A 24854-nucleotide genomic window follows, 5' to 3' on the forward strand; every position below is an offset into this window, starting at 1 on the left:
CAGAATATTTAAAGGAAAGTTTGAAGATTGAAATTATATCTAATATAGGTTGTTATTTTGACCGTGCAGATAGAAGCATATGTTAGATTTATTCAAAAGGTTAATGAGGTTAAATCACATGGGATCCAGGATGAGCTAGCCAATTGAATACAAAATTCAATTTGTACCAAATGCTTTAAAGGTAGGAGACACAGTGTGGTGATAGAGAGGGTTGCATTTCAGAATGGAGGTCTGTGATCAATGGTGTGCCACAAGGATCAGTGCTGGCTCCACTTATCTCATAGTTAGTGAAGTGTAGAAGATTATCTCAGAGTACATTGGACCTTGATCAGATAGGCTAATGGGCAAAGGAGTGGTGGATGGAGTTTAATTTAGATCAACATGAGATGTTGCATTTTGGTATGGCAAACCAGGGCAGGATTTATACAGTTAATGATAGAGCCCTCGGGAGTGTTGCTGAACAAAGAGACTTAGGGATGGGGGTGTATAGTTCTTAGAAAGTGGAGTTGCAGGTAAACAAGGTGAAAAAGGCATTTGGAATGCTTGACTTCATTGGTCAGAATGTTAAGTATAGGAGTTGGGAGGCCATGTTGCGACTGTACAGGACATTGGTGAGGCCACTTTTGTAATATGCATAGATATCTAGTTGCACTATATTTGAAGGATGTTATTTAAATTGAGATGGTGCAGAAAAGATTTACAAGCATGTTGCCAGGGTTGGAGGGTTTGAGCTATACAGAAAGGCTGAATATGCTGGGGCTTTTTTCACTGGAGTGTTGGAGACTGAGGGGAGACTTTATAGAGGTTTATAAAATCATGAGAGGCACGGATAAGGTGAATAGCCAAGATCTTTATCCTAGGGCAGGGGAAACCAAAACTCAAGGACATGTGTTTAAGGTGAGTGTGGAAAAAAATAAAAGGATCCGAGGGGATAACTTTTTCACGCAGAGGGTGATGTGGATCGAGCTATCAGAGGAAATGGTGGAGGCTGATACAAGTACAACTTTTGAAAGGCATCTGGATGGGTATGTGAATTGGAAGGGTTTAGAAGGATATGAGCCAAATGCTGGCAAATGGGACTTGGTCAAATTGGGGTTTCTTGGCACCACAGATGAGTTGGACTGAAGGATCTGTTTCCGTGCTGTATAACTGTGTGACTCCATGACTCTAGAGGCAACACCCCAATGTTCAACCAAGTTTGATCAAATTATAAATCATGAAAAGTGTACAGGCAGCATAATAGACATTTTAATTGAATTTTAACTCATAAATCTGATAAGCATAGAATACACATGAGGTAAAACCCATGGCAATACTCATTGCTCCTGTTCTGATTTCACACTGTTCATCATTTACACCATCCAAAATCCCCACCCTAAGTTAGCAAAAGCCTAAATGAATTGCTGAAGTCTGAGTCTGATGAGATCCATTAGGACCCTAAGTCATTTTAATACGTTTCACTTTATAACATCACTTGATGAAACTCTAGTCCTCAAAAATGGAAAGGCCTTCATGAGGTTCAGAAGGAGCACTGACATTATCTTTAATTTAAATTAAGGGTATAGGTAAGATTATTACGAGACCCTATCAGTCAATTATTCACTCTGTTTACATCCTAATATTGGAAAATGGGATCTTTTAATTCAGCATCTTTTGCATGATTTTAAACCTGTACAGAAATTTATAAAAACCTTGGACTAAGATTTTTAAATTATGGGACATCACTGATGGGTTTAACATGTACATTGTAGAATTGGACCTCGTGAGGGTATTTTTTCAATTGATGGTTCTGAAGCCTGAGGTGTAATGGAAACACTGTCTCCTGTGCTGTGACTTACATAAAGTAATGATCACGATCCTGGTTGCTGATTATCTGCAGTCTTGCAATATTTAGTGTTTTATTGAAGCATCTATGGAACGTCCAACATCTTAACAGTAACACTTATCCTGATTATTCATTCAATGAGATAGATTCATTTATCCAACAGGGAGCTGTGATATCATGATACATGGTTTACAGTGGAAGGTGGCTTTGAAACTAAAAAAAAGAAGAAAACCAGACTGTCAGAATCACAACTGCATGAGCAGATAACCCATCATGCATAATTAAATACGGCCCGAAGTTAAAATGGTGATCATTGGTGATTTGGGCTCAGCCTGATGCTGTCCCCACAGGTCCACACTCGCCATTGCCTCAAGTGAAACTTGTGTCTTTTATTTACACAATTTATCAATTCCTTGTTTGCCTAACTAGTCCCACATGGCTGCTGTGTATAATATATGACTGTGCACTTGTATTCTCAGGCCTAACTTGAAAAAGGATTCTAATCCAAATGACCCGCAGTACAGGGAATATCCACAATACAATTGAAACAACTGTGTAGATTGTTAAACCATTTCAGAGGTGTTATGATCCGAGCTGATGGCAATATCAGACAAATCAGAATAGAGTGAAACCTGGCTTGATGGACCTTAAGATTTATTTTTGCACTGTTGCAGTGATTCATTGAACGTATTCACAGGAGGACAGCAGATTTCCCTCCCTAAAGTACATTAGTGAACTAGGTGGACTTTTAAGAAAAATCAATGATGCTTTAATGGTCACTATTACTAAGATTAGCTTTTAATTCTAGATTTATTAATTGAATTCAATTTCCATCAGTTGTTGTGATGGGAACTGTACCCATTTCCCCAGAGCAGAAGATTTTGAAATGCAACTTTTCTGCTAAAATCGTCACTCTTTTTTCTGCTTTAACATGACTCAGTGCTCACCACGGCCCTACTGTTATCTTGCCTGTTGTAGTTGTCAATTGGGGTGTTTGTTGTGCTGTACATGGTGAAAAATATATTGTGTGATGCTGCTTTAAATCTTCTCAACATATTCGGATGAGTAGCTTTGTTACTATGGTAACTGCAGGGGGCTCAAAAGATCCAACCTTTTTTTAAACTTTGAAAGGTCACCAAATTTGTTTCATATCGAGATATAGAATATCCCCAAGAAAAAAGGAAGAACTGTAGGGCTCCAATCCAATGATTAAACATGAAATATGTTAAGTGGCATTAATTAAATGAAATGTAACTAGCTCTTTCATTGACAAATTAAAATATTTGGCTAGCTACTGCAAAAATCCAATAGGCAAATGATTACAGGCATTTAGCATGTAATTTCAAAGCATAAACACAAATTGGTTGATCCTATGAGAAGGGATATATTGGAAAAGCAGTGAATTCCACTGGATCTAACTAACTAGACTGTGAGATGGAATAGCTGTAAGATATAGGAGCAGAAATAAGCCATTTAACCCATTGAGTCCGCTCCGTCATTCATGAGATCATAGCTGATTTGCTAATCCTCAGCTCTACTTTTTGGCTTTTGCTGATAACTCTTGATTTAGTTACTGACTTTAGTTACTGACTAAAACCTGTCTACCTCAGCCTTGAATTTCCTTAATAATCTTGGCAGCTTTCTGCAGTTAAAAAAATTCCACAGACTCACTGCCTTCTAAGAAAATGAATTCTTCTTCATCTCTGTCTTAAATATACTATCCATTACTTTGAAATTATGTCTTCTGTTCCTAGACGCTTCCACAAGGAGAAACAACTTGTCCACATCTACCTTGTCAAGTCCCTTAAGAATCTTGTATGTTTCAGTAAGATTGCCTCTATTTCTTTTAAAATCCAATTAGTACAGGCCCAACCTATTCACACCTGTCCTCATAAGATAGTCCCTCCATACCTAGAATCCTTCTTTAGGCTGCCTCCAATGCTAATATATCTTTTGTGAGTTAAGGTGCCCAAAAGTGCTCACAGTATTCTAACTGTTGTCTGACTAGTGACTTGTATAGTTTTAGCAAAACCTTCCTATTATCTATTACCTGCTGAACTTGAATGCCAACTTTTGCTGATTCACACATGAGACATCCCAAATGCCTCTATTCTGTAGTTTTATACAGTCTTTCATGGTTTAAATAATATTCAGCTCCTCTATCCATTCTGCTAAAGAACATAACCTCACATTTTCCCATACTATACTTCATCTGTGAAGTTTTTGCCCACTCGCTTAACCTGTCTTTATTGCTCTGCATGCACTTGTTATTCCTCACTCTTTGCCTTCCCACCTATTTTTGTGTCACTTGCTACCTGGCGGCAACACATTCATTTTCCTCATTCAAGTCATTAATATATATTGAAAATTATTTTGGCCCCATCACTGCTCACTGTGGAACTTCACCAGTTGCAGGTCGTCATTCCTGAAAATGTCCCGTTAGTCCAAACTCTCTACTTAGTGAGCCAATCCTCTATCCATGCGCAGATAATACCTCCAACACAATGGGCTCTTATCTTTTGAAGTAGCCTACTATATTCAACCTTAACAAACACCTTCTGAAAATCCAAAACTATTACATCTCCTGCATCCCATTTATCCTGTTTGTTACCTCCCCAAAGAATTGTCATTGTGTATTTTTAAATGCTCTGTTATTATATCCTTAGAAATAGGCTCTAATATTTTCCCAATTATAAGCATTGAGCTAACTGGTCTATAATTGTCTTTTTTTAAATCTCCTTCTCTTTATCAATAAAGGTGTTCCATTGGCAGTATTCCAAACTTTTCCAAAATCTAAATATTCTTGGAAGATCACTACCAGTGCATCCATTATTTCTGTAGCTACTTCTTTTAATATCTTAGATTAGATTAGATTAGATTACTTACAGTGTGGAAACAGGCCCTTCGGCCCAACAAGTCCACACCGCCCCGCCGAAGCGCAACCCACCCATACCCCTACATTTACCCCTTACCTAACAATACGGGCAATTTAGCATGGCCAATTCACCTGACCTGCACATCTTTGGACTGTGGGAGGAAACTGGAGCACCCGGAGGAAACCCACGCAGACACGGGGAGAACGTGCAAACTCCACACAGTCAGTCGCCTGAGGCGGGTATTGAACCCGGGTCTCTGGCGCTGTGAGGCAGCAGTGCTAACCACTGTGCCACCGTGCCGCCCATCAAGGTGAAAGGTTTAGGGTGTATCCCATCAGTTCGAGGGGATTTATTGGTTAGTTATTGTATTTATTTTCTCTCCTCCTTTTGGCACTTCGATTATTTAACATTTTTGGGATGCTTTCAGGGTCTTGTATAGTGAAGACTGATGCAAAGTATTTATTCAACTCTTCAGCCATGCCCTGGCTCCCCATTATTATTTTCCTCATCATCATTTCTGGGAGGACATCTGTCCACTTTCACCTTTCTCTTCCTTCTTATATATTTTAAAGAAGCTCATGCAGTCCATCTTGATATACAACATGTTCATCTTGAACAGATATACAATGCCATTTATTCATTAAAAAAGAAAAAAGTATGTCAGTGTAACATCAAAGCACAACTATAGGGAAGAGTGTTTATAAAATCACAGAAAAGGCAGAATTTTATTTTAAGAAGCATACTTTGATGGAGGTTAGATCTAAGGCCCGAAACATCCAACTCAAGTCAAAATCACTATTTTTGACTTGGATTAGGCAAAAAAGTGCCCAAATGCCTTTCAAGGAAAGATTTATTTGCAGATTCCTAAAACCCCTTTGACAGTGACCAACAGAAGATGAGTGTGTAAGATAAATAAGGGGTGAGATAAAGTTATATATCTGGCCGGATGACAGGGTAGATTGACAGATGGATAGGGGGTGTGGTTGGTGGCATGTGGGAGAGGAGATGGGGTTGCAGATGGTCTGGGGAAAGAGTGCCAGGTGGGTGAAAGGTTTTGGGTGACAGGTGATTAAGGGACTGGAGTGATAGTTGGGTGGGGGTGCAGTCTGCCAAGTTAGTGAGGCAGTGATGGCATTGTTGGTGAGGGCTTAGAGTGGTAGACTGGTAGAGAGGTAAGTGGATGAGAGAGTTCACATAGCAGCCAAATGGTTGGGAGGGAAAGGTGGGTAAGAAGCCATGGTCTAGTGCATTCATATGTCCCATGGGGAATCAGGTTAAGACTTCTGGGGGAGACAATCGAGCACCATTCTATGGGGGAGGTCTGCATACCGTTTATAACTGGCACATGATGACAACAGGTAGCCTGCCCAGCCCAGGGAGGCAGGTTGGCTATTCAAATAGTACAATGATGCTGTGTTCCCCACAGCCCCAGCACTCAAACAATCTGAACATCCTTCTGACCTCCCAAAAAATCTCTAACCTCAGATTGATGACAGCCATTAAATCATCAGATCATCTTCTCCAACAATCACCCTACCCCAGTTAGGGTTTGGACCCTCCCAGGAATTGAAGCCTCCTCCTTCCCTGGATCTGTAGTTCAGTGACTTCTTCCCAGTACTTCCCATCCAACTTGAAGACAAGCATGTCAATCAGTCTAACCTCTGGATGGGCACCTATCAACACATGCTGTGGCGTTAAAATGCCACAGTGGGCAGGAGAACTTTGGCTTCTCACATGCCACTAGACACCTGATTCCAACTGGTCAGATGTGAAAGATTCCCTCAAATACTTTTTTGACATTCCTATCATTTCCTTATTCCCCACACTTTTCCTGTCTTTGCTTCCAAAAGAACTCATAATTATTTTTCTAGTCGCTTCCTTTGTATCTACTATTAAGAGCTTTTACAATTTATTCTGACAATTTTTGCCAATTTACGCTCAATTTCTTGGTCATGTTTGGCTGATTTCTAAAATTCACCCAGTTTTCAGGCTTATCAGTCTATTTGACAACAGTATGAACCTCTGCTTTTAATCATACTATCCTTAATATCTCGAGTTAGCCACAATTAGATCACTTTCCTATGGATATTTATTCCGCAGAGAATGTTTATTTGTCAGGAATTATGAATTATTTATTTAATTGTTCTCCATAGCTTATCTTCTATCATACTTTCAATCTAATTTTTCAATCTATCTTAGCCAACCCACTACTTATACCACATACATGACCTTGGTTTGAAAGTAGGCCCTTCGTTTCAGCATAACCACATCAACTCTCAAACTCCATGTGAAATTTTATCACACTGGGGACTGTATAAAAGGCTAATTAACAAAACTGAGCTTCATTTAATTGGAAGGTCAATCACAGGTTGGATTAAAAAAAACTGGCTCTAGAACAGAAAATGTGAGTTGGTTGTTTTTGAGACTGGAGAATGATAAACAGGGGTATTTGCAAAGAATAAAGGCTAGGACACATTGTTTTTTTAAAAAAAGTATGTATATAAATGACTTGGATATTGGAATATAGATCAAGATTTTAAAATTTCCTGATAATACCAAATTTGAAGAATTGGTCATCAGAAGCATGGTATTGTTTACAACAGGATATATGTACGTCAGCAAAATGGGCTGATAAGTGGCAGATGAAATATCATGTGGAGAAGTGCAAGGTGATACATTTTGACAAAAGGGTTTAAGAAAGGGAATACACTTGAACATACATGTGAGGATATGGATTAGGAGCAAGAGTAGTGCCACTCGCTCCTCAATCCTGAACTACTATGTAACAAGACTCTGGCTAAACTGATTGCTAATTCGAACTCCTATCCCAATAGCCTATCATCCTCTAGCTCAGCAAGAATCTAGCCACGTTTGCCATAAAAATTTGCAAAGACCCTGCTTCCATGGCTTTTGAGAGTTCGAAAGACTTACAATCCTCTGAGAGAAACTATTTTACCTCATTTTTGTCTTAAATGGATGACCCCATACTTTTAAATCTATTTTAAATGTTTATTTTTTAATACTTTATGAGTTACTTATATTTTTAATATGAAATAAATGGCATAGTTCTAGAGTACACAGGTATAGAGAATCTTGGGGATACTAGTGCATAGATCTTTAAAGGTGACAGGATATATGGAGAACAGTTATCAAACCTTATGTATGCTAGAATTCATAAATAGAGATTTTGAATGCAATAGCAGAGAAGCTATGCTGAACAATTATAAAGCTCTATCTTCTGCACATAAACCAATATTTTCCAATACCATCAGTTGAGAAAGGGTCACCAACCTGAAACATTAGCTTTAATTTCTCTCCACAGCTGCTGCCAGACCTGCTGAACTTTTCCAGAAATTTCTGTTTCATTTCTGATTTATAGCATGAACAGTTCTTTCAGTTTTTACAAAGTCCTAGTTAGGCCCCAACTATTGTATAACATCCTGTTCTGATTACCACATTTTAGGAAGGGTAGAATTATCCTTCAGAAGATGCAGACAATACCAGAATGGTTCCCAAGGATAATGGATTTTAGCTACAATTGTAGGTTGGAGGACCTTACATTATTCTACTTTGGAGTAAAGAAGCTTGAAACAGTTTTGAAAGAGACATACAAGATTATGGCAAGCTTAGATAAGGTGGACACAGAAAAGTTGTTCCTATTAGTTGATGGTACAAGGACTAGGGGACACAGGTTTAAGGTTATGAGAAGAGATAGAGTGGAGGAATAAAGGAAGAACTTTCTTTCAAAGCAAGTGGTAATGAGCTAGAAATTGTCACCCACGAAGTTAGTGGAAACAAAGATGAACAACTATATCAAAAAGAAACTGAATGACCATTTTAGGAAAATACATTTGTAGCCGAGATGGAATAAAGCAGTGCGATGGGAACAATTCACATACTCTGCTGAGCACTGGCATGATGTTGATGGGCTAATGCTCTAACTCTGTGATCACTATTCCCAAGTGGATCTACTAAAAGCTTACTAATGAACCCTAATTACAAATTACTTTGAAATAAAGTAACTTGTTGCACAGTTGTTTCCTCAACATGTTGTTTTGGAAATTTGTCTTGAATACCTTCTTTAAATTGTTTACAAATTCTTTTTACCGATTTGCATTAAGGTTTTGTAAGACATGCATAATTGTGAATTACTGTGGTCACCACTGCCACTATTGGAAACCTACGAGATTCTGAGAGAATCCCATTTTCTCCCAATGTATGTCATATCACAAACCTTTATCACTGGGGAGCAGCTTTTGGCTCTCCTCCAATTGTGGAGTGTCTGTCTTTAACTTCTTGATGACTGGAATTAGATTCAGTGCAAAGTGTGTACTAGAGTTCCTCACTGTTTGTTCATAATGTCCTCTAACTTGGTTTCATAATTGTTGCTCTGTGTTAGTTGCATATGTGAAGAATCAGGTCAATTCAGACACATCTACAGTGTTGCAATTTCATCCTTTAGCCATTTGAATATCATTCATTGAGTACTTGTCTTGTCCATTTCCCTTTCATGTGTGGTATTTTAGAGTTACCTGTAATAAATTTCTCCTGCAAGTTTTCTGCCTGATACATAAATGGTCCAATTCATTTCTGAATTTCATAGCTGCATCTACAAATGTAACTTCCCTTCTTAGATTAGCATCCTCTGAAAAAATTAATTACATTAGTTTCTGAATGCAAGTCATTGATACAAATTAATGAGTCATCCAATATTTCACTCACTATTCACCACACCCTGATCTGATTATACTTGGTTTTTCTGTATCAGCTAAATTTGTATCCATTCCCAGGGTTTGTGGGCGGCACGGTGGCACAGTGGTTAGCACTGCTGCCTCACAGCGTCAGAGACCCGGGTTCAATTCCCGCCTCAGGCGACTGACTGTGTGGAGTTTGCACGTTCTCCCCATGTCTGCGTGGGTTTCCTCTGGGTGCTCCGGTTTCCTCCCACAGTCCAAAGATGTGCAGGTCAGGTGAATTGGCCATGCTAAATTGCCCGTAGTGTTAGGTAAGGGGTAAATGTAGGGGTATGGGTGGGTTACGCTTCGGCGGGTCAGTGTGGCCTTGTTGGGCCGAAGGGCCTGTTTCCACACTGTAATGGAATCGAATCTAATCATGACATTTTAACATTGTGAATTTAACTAATCTTGCATGTGAATCTTTGTCAAGTGTCTTCTGGAAGTTCAGACAAACTTAAATCATAGGACTTTTGAGCACATTTGCTCAGATGTCAAGGAGATTGATCTTACAAGGTCTTGCTGCCTTGCAGTTTCTATTTGTTGAATTGTTCCTGTATGGATAATCCCCAAAATGTACTATTGATAATTAATTACATCTTTCTGCATGGAATTTAAGAAAGACTAATTGATTTGTGGCTAGCTATGTCTGTTTTGTCACCTTAGTTAAATATGGATATCACCTTAGCCTGTTTCCAATCTAACATTTCCCCAATGTCCAGTAACTCTCTCGTAACCATTAGTAATATTCCTGCCGTGTCTCTCTCAACACTGGGATAAATATCATCTGCCCCAGGAAGTTTTTTGAGCCCCATTAGCCTGTCAAGACTTTCCATTTAAGTTATATTAAGCAATGAATTTTGTTTTTGGATAACTACTTGTCAGGAAGGATGTGTCATTCAGATCTTCCCAAGAGAATACTTGGAGGAAGTGATCATTCAGAGTATGTGCTTCTTTGTGCTTATGCCTACTTGCTTGATTATTCTCACAAAGAACAGGATTTTTGATCATAGCGCCAAGGTCAGGTACATGTGAACTCCGAACATACTACTGTTGGATGGTGTGTCCATCTTCCACTACCTCCTTCAAGTGCTTTAGTTTTTACAGAGAGCATGGGAGGTGGGAGAATGAACAGTCTGCACATCTTTAATTTATTTGCTGTTCAGCACATTGACAAGCTTGCTAAGAGACAGGAAAAGGAAGAATTAAAGTTTAAATGTTAATAATGCGAAATCCAATTGAATGGCCGGTCAGACTCAGGGGGCCAAAGGGCTCCTTTTACTACATTATATGTTTGTATCCAAGGGTGAACAGTCTGTGGCACGTTAGTGCACAGCAATTCAGAGTACAGCAGGGAACCATTGCTCATGATGAAACATCTAGTATGAAAAAGACATAGACTGAGGCAATCATACAGTGACAAGAAGCTTCCATCACTTGAGTAGTAAGCTTTCACTGCTTGAGAAATGAGCATTTGGCATTTGTGAGGACCATGATCTTTCTTGGCCTCTGCTGTCTTGCCAATTCAATTGTCCATATAATGGCAAACCATTGCAGCTATTTGCCTTTTAAATCATCCCTCAGAACTAGACAAACTTCCTCCCTGCACCCCTGCCCTTAATTGGGCTCGAAATTTGCTTTCATGATTAATACTGCCTTTCTTATTGAAACTTTTGTTCTGCAGTTCAGGGTTGTATTATGTTTGTGGTTCACCAGAAAGAGGGTAAACTTGAACAGGACATACTTTAATGTGGGTCCACTCAGCTCCACAAATGTTCTTAAGATTGCCTCCCTTAGCTCCTGCTCCAGGTGACCTCTCCCAGTCTCTTTAAGCAGCAATTACATACATAGCAGGTTGGGAGGTGAAAATTGTTCCAATGTTGAGTACCGAAACCAGGATTGAAAATTTATTGCTTAATCTCTGACCGCAAACTTACTATTCTATCACTGACAGGGAATTTTGCCATTACATCTTCTTTAGGCTTGTTTTTGTAGTTCTTCTTTTGCCCATCTGAGCATCTATTTATGAGGCAGATTTTGGTTTATGTGGTAATTGACTGACCATTGGGCATTGTAATCATGCAACCTGCCACATCAAGAAGTCTGGGACATCAACAGTCTTCAAAACCACCAGACAGACTCTTTGGGGAAAGACAACATTAGAGTGGGGGCTGTGCAGGTAAGAGCAGTGACCAAGATTTTCTAGAGGAATCAGCCCCTTATGACCCTAGAAGAATGACACCAAAAAAAAGGCAATTTCCAAATTGGGCTTGCACTAATCTTTTGAAGGATTGCTGGACTGCCCTGTGCATTACTGATTTTATTCTTTCTCAGAGTGGCTCAGTGGTTAGCACTGCTGCCTCACAATGCCAGGGCCCCAGGTTTAATTCCTGCCTTGGGTAACTGACTGTGTGGAGTTTGCACATTCTCCCCGTGTCTACGTGGGTTTCCTCTGGATGTTCTGGTTTCCTCCCACAAGTCAAAGATGTGCAGGTTAGGTGAATTGGTCATGCTAAATTGCCCATAGTCAGGGGAATGGGTCTGGGTAAGTTACTCTTTGGAGAGTTGGTATGGACTGGTTGGGCCAATGGGCTTGTTTCCATACTGTAGGGATCTAATCTAATTACTGCAGTAGCTTCCACAGACTGTAAACTACATTGCAATCACCTATTCTATATGTTAGACTGATTTTAAAATCACTTAAAAAGATTACACCTTGTTGAATGAGATAGTGTATAACTGGGCTTTTAATGGCATACCAACTTCATAACTACGGCTAAACACACTCATGTCTCAGTGAGAAACAATTTCATATTTGTGGAATTATGAATTCCTCCATAATGATGAAAAACATTTCCACATTTTTTACAGTGAGAAATTTGTCTGCCTTTACTTGAACTTCTGCTTTAATCTAATTTCAATATCTGAATCTTTAAATTGAAAGCAAAAAGACTGTGGTGTTTTTAAATTCTTGTTTAGTGTCTGAGAGACTGCTTCAAAAAAGGCTTGCTGACATCACAACTGTTCAATGCCAAGGTGTGCCCTTGACTTGACATCAGATTTAAACTTCAGTGAGAAACGGAGAAAGCCCCACTGCAGGAATTGGTACATTTTTGTGGGTGGTTTGTTCAAAGTCACTGGCGTTTCTCTTACCAGAGAACCACAGAGAAGTTATGGTGCAGGAAGAGGCTATTCATCTCATTGTGCTATAAGATGGAAAAACATCTAGCCATCCATTCTACTCCCACCTCCCTGGTCTTTATTTCACCACTGACTGCAAAATATTTGCAACTTACCTTGCATCAATATATGTATACACTTGTGCATAAATGTAATATAGCCCATGTAATAGCAAAACAGAACCTGAGCCATATTTTCAGTATCTACTGGTCCAGAGACAAATTTTCCTATTAGACAATTTATGTCATAGAGTCATACAGCATCGAAACAGACCCTTGGGTCCAAATATTCCATGCCAAATATAATCCCAAACTAAACTAGTCCCACCTGCCTACTCCTTGCCCATATCCCTCCAAACCTTTTCTGTTCATGTACCTATCCAAAGGTCCTTTAAACATTGTAATTGTACACACATCCATCACTTCCTCAGGAAGTTCATTCCACTCTCTGGGTAAAAAATTTGCCAATCATGGCTTTTTTTTAAATCTCTCTCCTCTCACCTTAAAAATGTGCCCCCAATCTTGAAATCCCCCATCCTAGGGAAACAATGACTACCGATAACTATATCTATACCTTATGTTCATGCTTCTTTTCTCTGTAACAATGTTTTGTGATTAAAAGAGCAATTTATAAAGTCATTATTCTTTTCCTTAGACAATGAGTATTCATAAAAGTCCAGTGAGGTTATGACAGTAAATTCATTGCGTATTTAGTTTTAATAAATAGTAGGCATCTACTAAAATTTCTGGCGCTTTGGAAAGTGCATAATCTTTTTCTTAGTAGTATGCTCTATCCTAACTCATTCTTATCTACTCACAGATTAATTGTCAGGCCTGGTAGATGGGGTGCAGTGTCAAATTTGGGAGTGTCAGGGGTCAGGTTTGAATTGGGCATGCCACAATTCTTCACAATTCTTAATGGGTATTAGTCCATTCCTATCTCACTTCTCACCAGATGTATCTCCATTTTTACATTTGTTACTTTCTTAAACCTCTGACAATTCAACTCCTAACTATTTAACTATTGAGTGTTGCTTTGGTCAATTTCCATCCTTCAGATATTTATTCCCCTCTTACTGTATCTGTATGAAAAAAGCTGAAAAATGTGTTGCTGGAAAAGCACAGCAGGTCAGGCAGCATCCAAGGAGCAGGAGAATCGACATTTCGGGCATTAGCCCCTCTTCAGGCTTATGCCTGAAACGTCGATTCTCCTGCTCCTTGGATGCTGCCTGACCTGTTGCGCTTTTCCAGCAACACATTTTTCAGCTCTGATCTCCAGCATCTGCAGTCCTCACTTTCTCCTGCATGAAAAAAGCCTTCTCTTCCTTGTTCTGGAAAACCACTGTTCCATCCCCAGTTTCCCCTTACTTTTCATAATTCTAAAATATGTCATGACTACACAATTATATGCCTATCTCTCTATACAATTCTTTTTGCATCTTTTATAAAAACAAAGTTGGCAGGGGACAGGGCTTAAAGGAAGTAATTCATGGTTGAAAAGACTAACTTGCATTTGTATGTTGCACCAAAAATGCAAAAACTGCCAAAGATGATAATTATGGTATATTCAGCTATATTATTTCTCCAAGGACTTGGAAAGGATATGTCAGGACAGGACATGTTTGTTAAAGTGAGACGATGTTTTGCTTTGGAAAACATTTGCCTATGATTCCTTGCTATTCATTGATGTTCATTAGCTGTATGAAATTTATTTCTATCCAATACAATTGGATAGATGTTCAATTTGCAACTTGAACATAAAACTTGCACTGTAGGTCAGATGTCCATTACAGGAACAAAATACTTGTCAAGATCAATATCAGATTTACAATCAATCTTCATTTATTTGACAGGCTGTTTTCTCCAAAGCAATATGATTAATGTCTTGGTATAAGATCTGTTACTGCTTATTAAATTGACACTTTATTTATACTTCCATTGCATTTCATGTCAAACCTTTACAGTTGTAAAATTGGCAACTAATATGGAGAATAAACAATCATAACTCATCTTTTTTGGTCACTTCTAGTAGATGACAGAAGAATAGAAGGTCAGAAGATTGAGAACCAACTTTATATTACAGTCATATCAGGGTTATGATGAGAAAAAGGAATTAGAATATAACACTCCCTCAACAGAGAGAACAAAAATAATATAGGGCTCACAATGTGATGGAATGCACTCTAATTGATGTCTACTTTCAGTAAAATGATAAATTACAGACAATACTCTTTCGCTAGCCCTCTACCTTCGTCCATTTAGGCCAAAATAGTAGAGCTGGTATTTTATCTGACTGCAGGCCTCTGACAGTCGTTGCGAGATTTCCAATTGTGACATAATAAGGACTTTGTGTGCTGCAGCTATTCTATTGTTACTTTTTCAGGAGAACAGGTTCAGACCAAAAGCAGTAACATTCAGGCAGAACATTCACTGGTAAGTATTTGGCTGATTTTAATTGCTCATAGAGTTTCCCAACACGTCAGATTATAATTTACTCGAGTATACCAGTTTAGATTTAAGCAAATCAAGACCTGGTGTGCTGTAACAAATTATAATCCAATGTCACAACTCCCAAATTCAGATCAGCTCTCTTTGTGAAATAGAAATTGAACTTGAAATCTTCCTGGTCACTTTGAGAGTAAACAGTGAACTTACCTAATGAGTCTTTGCGGAAGTCTAATTTCCTATTTTACCAATATTTTATAGTGGTGGCAGTATCTCTGTATAGCCCCAAAAGCACAAATGTCCTTCCCCTTTCCCACCAAATATCTGACCAAATTCCTCGGTCCTCTGTATAAAAGCCCATCTGTGGTCGATTCACTCACAAACCAAAAAAAAAAGTCGAACATTCGATATCCATTGCACCATGCACAACAAAAAGACTCATAAATAGGACTCGTTTTCAATTTGTTGATTTTCTTAGCGTTTTTATTATAAATAGTAAATATTCACTGTGTTTGTACAGGAAAGAGAATCTTTACATCAAGGCTGTATTTTGCAGTCAAATGTCAAACAGAAGGTTGGATGACTGACACTGCAAAACATTCAGTTCCATCACCCTTTAAAACCAGCATGTGACAGAAGAGGTCATATTATCTAGATCATTGTACTCAATGGCAGTAATTATCTATTTTGTTACTACATGCTAAGCAAAAATGTACATATCATGAGATACATGCTAAATTCTAAGATAGTTGAATATATAGGAATAAATAATAACCTCTCTATGAATATCTATATTGCAATGCAACAACTTATCAGGTTGATTTGATTATTATAATTATGTTTATGGACGAGGTCCTGGGAAATGTTTCCACAAACTCCTACCAGGATAGAAACATCAAGCTACCAATCTTTCTGCATGATTCTGGAATCATATTGTAACAGATTGTATGGTCATGTCCAAATTGCCACTATATTTTAAGCACTTAGCAGAAAGCCCATCATGAACAATTCCTGAACTTCCCACTATCTACACATACCATTTCTCTAGTCTTACTAAAATAGGATATGGTTTTCAGTCCATGATATAAACCTTACAATATTGTTCTTCTACACCAATTTTACATGTAAGAATTTATGTACAATATCAACGAAATGTATATTTTGCTCAGCTCTTGTACATCCAAAGTGACGCACAAAGTATCTGCCAGTAAACATCTTATATAGTCAACCAATAAAATTACAATGATGTCAAGAAAAATTGAATACAGTACAATACTTCCAAGAAGTACCATGGTAGACAGAAGTACATAATATTGCACATTGCTGTTTCATCACTAAAGGTGGAGTTAGTTTGTTGCTTTTGTTCTTTCTGTGTTGAATGCATTTTGGTAATTTACCTAATTATGGAACTTTAAACAGCTCCATTTATTTCTGACTAAACAAAAGCCTTCCTTTATGTTACCTTGGTCCTTTATTCTAATCATTTTGATCTATCATTGGCCGAGACAGAAAACAGAATGCCTATCATGGTAAACATTTAGATTTAAAAGGAAGGAAAATATGCTTGTTTAGATGTTGTTTTGTCATTGACTGCTGTTTCAAAATACTTCTGTTGTAATCATTCCATCTATAAACATGGCAAACAATCCTTTAAATGATCAAGGAAGTGTGTCCTTAAAGTTACTTTTGGACATAAGCCAAAATGAGTGTATCACAATTTAATGAGAGTCAATAAGCCATTGTTGAACAAACAAGTACATTTTGATACACAGGTAACCAGTCAATATAAGTTAATGCAGTAGATGGCTACTATATTTTGGATTTGATTTCACAAGCCATGCCATTCACATTTAAAAGAATACAATGTTTTAAAGCAGAATTGTTTTTATTGTCTGAGAATGGTCCTTTGGAAGACTTGCAAGAATTAAAGGTCACCAATAAAATTATAAATTAGTATTTCACTATAATTCTGATCAAATTACACAAATATATATATATAATATTGAATGCTTGAGAAATTCACTCTATTTCATTATAGTGGCAATAAATTGGAAATAATTCTTACTCATCATTTAATGAATGCTTGCCCCAAATCCTGAATCATCTGTGTGGGCCACGAATGGGAATTAATTTTCTCCTTCTTCTCTAAACGGAAGACCCAACGTCTAAGGCAACAGAAGTAATATTTATACCAAAACTTAGAACAAGGGACTCTTCCTTTGATCACAAATGAAAACCATTATCAAAAAAAGACAAGATTTGGCTTGTTTCTGGGGAATCCAACCGTTGTGGGTACCATAGTCCCATTATGTTTGTGGGTCCAGAACAAGGGTCGTTTCAACTTTTTATGGAAATTTTCACTCATGCTATATCTGGCTTCAGATAATGAAAGGCACCTGTAATGGAAGTAAAAGAAACTTAGGAATTCTTCTTGTGACAACATCGTTGCAAGGGGCCATGTCAAATGCAGGTACAATGTTGTCAGGGCTAATCATGACCTGCCAAAACTATGTGGGTTACTTTGTTTATATTAGGACAAGTTTGACAGTACCACACGGATCCAGGAATATTGTCCAAGATGATGCCTGATTTGGGTTTTATCGGAACATGTGTTTTTAATAGTGACATTCCAGTGGCTGCTTTATTTTTTGACAGACCTTGGCCTTAGGTTCTACATAAATGGCAAGCATATATTAGGTCTCAGCAATTAATCATATCAAGATGCTGCTGACTGCACTGAAGATAATTATATATAGTGCTTTAACTCAGCCTGTCAACAAAACTGTTTCATTAAAAATAGGCAAAACTTTTAAGTGCATAGTAATATATTTTTGAGGATATTGAGTAAACATTATCTGAACAATATAGCCCAATTTGTTGCCTTTCCAGTGAGCTCAATATGATGAAGTTTCTTTTTCCCAAAATAAACTTTTATTTCTGCTGTCCTAACTTTCTTTTTAAACCAACAGTGGCATTGTGATCACAATAACCAATTTATTTGGTTTCTCAGTTGCTGAGAAGAAAATTTTCAATTAATGTGATCTTATAATTTGCAACATCTTTAAGCCTTCACAAGTATAGAATAAATATGATGTGCAAAACTATTCACAGGTTGAAATTCTACTCTGCTCACTGGCTAATGTGGTCTTGTAACTTTCTTCTGCATTTTAGTTTAATGGCATTTTAGACCTGTCGATGTTAAAGGGATTAGTTGCTGGCCAAATAACATACATAGAATTTGACTTAATGTATTAAATAGTGCATTAGTAAAGAATCAGAGAGGTTTCATTCTCTACATTGAATTGTGCATAAAATGTGTGCTTCTGAAGTAAATTATGATGCGACTTACCAAATTTCTATTCCATTGAAAACTGAGATTGAGAATAATGGGGTGAAATTTTGGGTGGCACAATTTGGGAGAAACAAATATTGTGTCATGTATGTAGACAATAATACAACAGCAATGTTGACTAAGATTTTGTTACGATAGTTAAAAGCAAACATTTCTTTTTTAAAAATAATTGGTTTAAAACTATTAAAGGACAGCTTTCAATAATTAAACAGCAATGTTCTTTATTTATTAATTAAAGCTATAGTCCAGCTAGTGTAAAAAATATAGAATCATCTGGCTGCATGCTATAAAAGCAGACATTTACAGCCATGAGATTGAGTATTTCTACAGTAACAGATGTTTGGCAGCCTATTAGAATTAAAGGAGAAAACGTTTGAATGAAATCCAGCCAAAATATAGTAACTTCCAATGTCTAAAATGCTATCCTAATGCAGGGTAAGGGATTATGTTTTCGGATAATACAACTACACAGTATAGAAAAATGTCAACTTTTCTTTCTCAAATTTAATATAATTTAATTCTGAAATTTCTTGAAGGTGATATTGATCCTTCCCCTTGTCATGGTTCCGCTGAATCAACTTTAAAATGTTGACCAAAGACGAACATGCTCCTCTTAACATCCGCATGTTCTCCTTGTGCATGTGGCTAGGATGTTGCACTATGTGCCAAAACATACTAAATGAACAATTTATTTTGTAATTATTTCAAAACATATTTGTATACAAGACTATTAAGTCATACTGAATTTTACATGCATCAAAGTTTGTACACTGAGTCACACATTTTTATACAAATCGATGAAGGATGGGGTGGGTAAGCATTTTTATAGGTAAATGTATTGCTTAGATTTACATGGCACTTACTTTGCCCATATTGTCCATACTGGTATCCTGCGACTGCATCCATGCTGTAACCTGAGGAGCTATAAGTTGATGGGCAATATGATTGAGTGGTGGGTAAGCTGTCAAGAGGTTTCATAGGGTCCAGCCGCTGACTGCAGCTGGCAGATACTGAAGTGGAAGGTTCCAGACCTCCAGTTAGTGGTGATAGAGCATAGTCAGTTTGTGGTTGATGCGGAACACCACCAGGATTTGCCAGGAGACCCATTACCTGCAGCAATGAAAAACAGCACTGTTAATAATATACCAATGTCAAACATATGTTTTATTTGCATATGCATAATGGTTTAATAATTGTAGAGTATTTTGGAAACTACTCTTGCAGATCATAACGCATCAAGTTTATGACCCCGAAGGTTAAAGTTGCAATCTTGTTTAGCACTCTCTGTGGATTCCACAACATGAGCACAATACAAACTACAGAACATATTGCAGTAATCCAAAGGTAGGGTTCATCCTATCTTAGTTCAAATCACTCTACTTTTAGTTCAAATTATGAGAACAGGACAATGATATACAATATCTAATATAAGGAACTTATGAGGTAAACATAACCTGTGGCATTATTTGTGAAAGTCAAGCTTTAGCATAAGGGGTAGCAGATGTGAGACAGAGATGAGGAGAAATTACTTCCCTCAAAGGGTCATGAATCTGTGGTGTTTATTATCTCAGAGTGTGGTGGAAGCTGGGCTATTGAGTAAAATTGAAGAGATGGATAGATTTTTAATTACTAGTGGGTTAAAGGGAAATGGAGAGTGGACAAGTAAGCAAGGTTGAGGCTGAGGTGAGATCAGCCATGATCATATTAACAGGTCGAGCAGGCCTGAGAGGCTCTATTGCCTATTCTGAGTTCTTGTGTTGTTATTTAGTTGATTTGATTAAGGGACTGATGAAGCCTTACATTACGATAGATCATCCTACAGTGTACAGCCTCATATCAGGTAGACAATTGATTGAAACACTGAGACAAAAATTGGTATTAAGTTTCTCCAACATGAATTCCCTCCAGTACCAACCTTCACCAAGACAATGGCAGAATGCCCTTTCCCTGCACTTTGTATATAAAAGTCAATGAAGATCATCCTAGAACCCAGGCAGGTTACTTTTGCTTACCATTCTTGCCACTGCTGCCCCACACCTCCATTTGAAACCTGGTAACAATTTTTACGGTTCTATAGTGAATGCTGCAAAAACTTGTAATGGTATGTTAGCCCTCCACATTGGCCTAATCCCATATCCATAAAGGTCTTCAGTGAGTGAGTTGGCACATTCTTCACAGCCTTGTGACCCAAATCCTATAGTAGTAGACTTAAGAAAATTCAGCTAACTGTATTCAAACAATGACAGAAATTGAATAAAATCAAAAAGAATGAACTGGAATCCTACCAATTTTTTTTTTCGTGCACTCAGTAAAGATTTGTAGCTTGCATACTGGCTGCCATCATTGTGGGTACGTTCACCGAGCTGGGAAGTTGATTTGCAGATGTTTCGTCCCCTGTCTAGGTGACATGCTCAGTGCTTTGGAGTCTCCTGTGAAGTGCTGCTGTACTGTGTCTTCTGGAATTTATTTGGTTCTGTTCTTGCTGCTTCCAGTTGCTAGTTCTGATTGTTCATTGTAATGTCTAATATATTGGGTCTAGGTTAATGTGTTTGTTGATGGAGTCCATGGTTGAATGCCATGTTCTAGAAATTCTCTGGCTGACCTCTGTTTAGCTTGTCCTATGATTGTTGCATTGTCCCAGTTGAATTTGTCTTTCCTTGTCATCTGTGTGAATAGCTACGAGGGACAGCTGGTCATGGCTGAAGCAGCAGAAAGGGAACCAAAGAAATTCCAGAAGACACAGTACAGCAGCGCTTTACAGGAGGCTCCAAAGCACCGAAGATGTCACTTTGACAGGGGCCGAAACATCTGCAAATCATCTTCCTAGCTGGGCGAACATACCCACAACCACAGCAATTCTTTTTTCATTTCTAGACTTCTTTATATTTGCATGTGGATCATGTAGAAAAATGAGAATGGTTGCCAATGAGCGACTTAAAGAGTTTTGGCAGGAATCCATGTCACTGTGCCAGGATATAGGAGTACACACAAACACACACAAAAGTTCAGGTCAGGAAAAGACTAGCTGGCATATCAAACTTCTGGGTTTGACTTCTACACAGCATCACCTTATCAACTTTTCTCCCCACCCCCATCCCAACTCATGAGAACAAGGGAAAATCTCCACTTGAACCAACCGAATGTTTCTATATTTTCCAGATGTTGATAACTTAAAAAAGATTGCTGGAAAATATCTGATTGGTTTGTATTTAAGGTCAACTTCTGTCATTCAAATTGCTGATTTTAGAAAGCAATGGTTTAAATTTTCCTTTTTTAAAAAATTCCTTAGCTTGAGGTACAACTTTAGACACAAAACTAAATGGGCTCCTACAGATTCCAGTCAAATTTTGAAAGGTTACAATGGAGTGTTTCTTTGCTTTAAATTTGTGCAGTATCACCTTCCACAAACATAAAAAGCAGCACACAAAAGTAAACTTTCTGTCAGTTTACACACAGGTACAGGGCAGTCTACTGAAGAGTAATTTCCTGTCAAAGGCAATTTACATCTGTGGACCAATTTTAGGATCAAATAACAGTGAAAAGGTGAAATCCTCATAAGAATAATTTTAATTGAAAGTAAGTTTTTTTAAGCTTCATAAGGAACAATTCGACTTTTTCTGAAGAGGAACTCGATACACTCTACTATGACCCAAGGCGTTGTGGTATTCTTTCAATTGTATGGATCTATCCACAGGCAAAATCTTAATATATTTGGAGGAATGCCAGTGAAAGGATTAAATATTTTAAAGCTTCCTGTTGCTTAAAAAGTCACTCTATGACCCTGAATGTCCACTAATGCAATGTATAAGTGCTAATCATTCTTCGACATTGTCAGAACAAAGAAAAGTTGGAAGGAAAATTTTGCAACACAATCTCCACTTTATGTAAGTTGTTTCTTAATGTTTCAGCATAAAAAAACAACTTGGACATTTAGGTGACTTGCTGTAAAATCAACAGATTAAATTTTAAACTGGTCTGATTCCAAATAAGCTCAGTCAGTCCAAAATATGTGCATTTGACTTTTTGAGAACTATAGACTATTTTTTAAATCAAACTCTTTGTATAATCAAATTGCTCAATCAAAGCAAATGTGACAAGGATATTGAGTAAAATTATATATTTGGACAAAATTGATTGAACTTTTAAATTGCACCACTCCCTCTAGGCACAGTTTTGATATTGGATTAACCGTATTTAGTTTGAAGGGGATTAAAATGAGAGAAATAAATTGAAAACTTTGATGTTCAGAGAAAGATTGTATATTTAAGTGTCACATTGGAGTCTAGATGCCAAATTAGCAGTCAATGGTGGTTGACTTTATATGTTGAAATTCAATGCTCAATGAGAATTTTACTCATAACATAGGATGGCAGCCCCTAAAGTTGATTTAGTACTCTTAAATTTTAATTATTTTAGTGGTTGATGCTTTAGTGTTGCCCGAGGCTCATTAGATAAATGCACTGCCTAGCACAATACTGAGTCCTGCAGATTTGATCATTGCTGTTTATTTTATTAACAGATCTCAGCAGAGAAACTATGCGCTATCATTATCTACTGTGAGATGAGATAGACAAGATAGAAGGGGGTGCAGGACTGGTCAGGATTCCAATAAATTTTAACCTGGTACCTTGATACTATCATTATTCATTGATCCATTCTTTATATTCAATCATGGGATTTGAGCATAGGAGGAAGATGAGGATTTATTTCCATTTATTGAGAAGGTGGCTATGAGCTGTCATCTTAAACCACCTCATTTGGTGTGGTAAAGCTACCCAAAATCTTGTTTGACAGCAAGTTCCAGAATTTTGATTCAACAACAATGCAGGAATAGTGACATAATTCCAAGTTTCAATTGTATTTAAGATGATAGGAATCTTGGAAGTAGTGGTGTTCCCACACATATGATGTTCTTCTCAGTGGCCTTGGTTATTTGCTACTGTGCATCTTGTAGGTGACATACTTGGCAGATATGGCAGACTCAGTGAAATGTTTGAAATGATGGATGGGGTACCAATCAAACTGTCTGCTTTATCATAAATAGTGCCAAGCTTATTGCGTGCTGTTGGGAAGGCAATTGTCCTTGCAAGTAAAAACTGCTTCATTACCTTTCCAACTTGTGTCTTGTAGAAGTTGGAGAGTGGTGGGAGTCTAGAAGTGAGTCACTTGTTGCAAAATTTGTAGCCTCTGACCTGCTGTTGTAACCACTGCATGTATACATATAGTAGATCCAGTTAAGTTGGTGGTCAATGATGACCCTCAGATTGTTGAGGTTGGGGGGTTAGCTAATATCAGTAATACTGAATGTTAAAAGGGGAGATGAGGTTCTCTGTTGAGATAGTCATTGCCTGACTACTGCGCTGCATGAATATACTTGGAAAAGATGTGTCCACCAATATAGCACAAGGTGAAATTCAGCTCTGATGTAATTGAAAGTTTAAAACATGTTAGCAGTCACAGTCTATGTTCACAAGTACAGAATGACAATTTGGAGAAGATACTGAGGGGTGGTGGATCCTGTGAAGCTACAGTGGAGTTTGAGGCAGCTCCTTTTGGATGTGGGGAGGTAGAAATCACTTTAAATGTTCTGGAACTGAATAACATGTCTTATGTTTGGTTTTGCTTGAATACATTTGGAAGATTCACTTGTTGAGGTGTCACAAGACATTTATTTCTGAAAGATTAATTTGGATTATTTTGAAAAATCATATCTGTGATTTCAAGCAGAATCTTATCCAATCCAATCATAAAATAAAATTAGGATTAAATGCACTCTTTGTGAGTTTTAGATAGTGGTCCAACTGCTGCAGTCTTATCACTGGTTAACCATCAAGCAATAATAGCCATTTCAAATACATGTTGATTACAGAACCTATTAGCCACATACATGGATTTCCAATAATATTTCACCATAAAAATTCAGTGAAATCAATTTCTTTTACAAATGTTTGTGATAAACCCCTGCATGTCCGTTGAGTAACGTTTTCAGCCCTTGAGTGGTTTACTGCTGATAAGAATGCTCCAGGAATCAACCTGCAGTTGATTAACAGCAAAATAATTAGATTTTAGTAATTTCTGCATGGTTCTTTGAGAACAAGAAAAAGAAAGTAGCCTCAAGGCACAGTGTGTCAGTTAAGGTATTTCAATGTGACCTTCTCACTTAAAGCATGGAGTTACAGGAAGGGCAGAACTAGTCTGCAGCAAATCATACTGCAAGAACTGAATGAAAGCAAGACTAGTCTATAGCATCTACCCCCTGCCTGTGGTACCAGGGTTGTTCCATCCATAAACAGATGATTCTCGGAATGCCCAAGAGTAAAAGATGAATTTTCTGGAGAATCGACAATTCTTAGTTTTGAATTTTGCAAGCCTTATGAGGCAGGGTACAGACAAAATAAGTATCTATGTGAATTGGCATTCAATCAACAGTGCAGTCATTACCAG

General features: G+C 37.7%; 1 protein-coding gene across 3 annotated transcripts in view; it reads right to left on the reverse strand.

Annotated features, from left to right (window-relative positions):
* Positions 1 to 17173: 17173 nt before the first annotated feature.
* pax3b (paired box 3b) overlaps positions 17174 to 24854 on the reverse strand; it is an 87619-nt gene continuing 79938 nt past the window's right edge. For 2 of the 3 annotated variants that reach the window (XM_043702048.1, XM_043702049.1), the window contains exon 8: positions 18805 to 19520. In XM_043702048.1, coding sequence (XP_043557983.1) covers positions 19167 to 19520 — 354 coding nt within the window. In that variant the 3' untranslated portion in view covers positions 18805 to 19166. Of the gene's footprint in view, positions 17455 to 18804; positions 19521 to 24854 lie in introns of those variants that run through there. The other variant, XM_043702050.1, reaches the window with a different exon arrangement.

This window comes from Chiloscyllium plagiosum, chromosome 13 (genome assembly GCF_004010195.1).
Source record: "Chiloscyllium plagiosum isolate BGI_BamShark_2017 chromosome 13, ASM401019v2, whole genome shotgun sequence".
In the NCBI taxonomy this organism is placed as follows: domain Eukaryota; kingdom Metazoa; phylum Chordata; class Chondrichthyes; order Orectolobiformes; family Hemiscylliidae; genus Chiloscyllium; species Chiloscyllium plagiosum.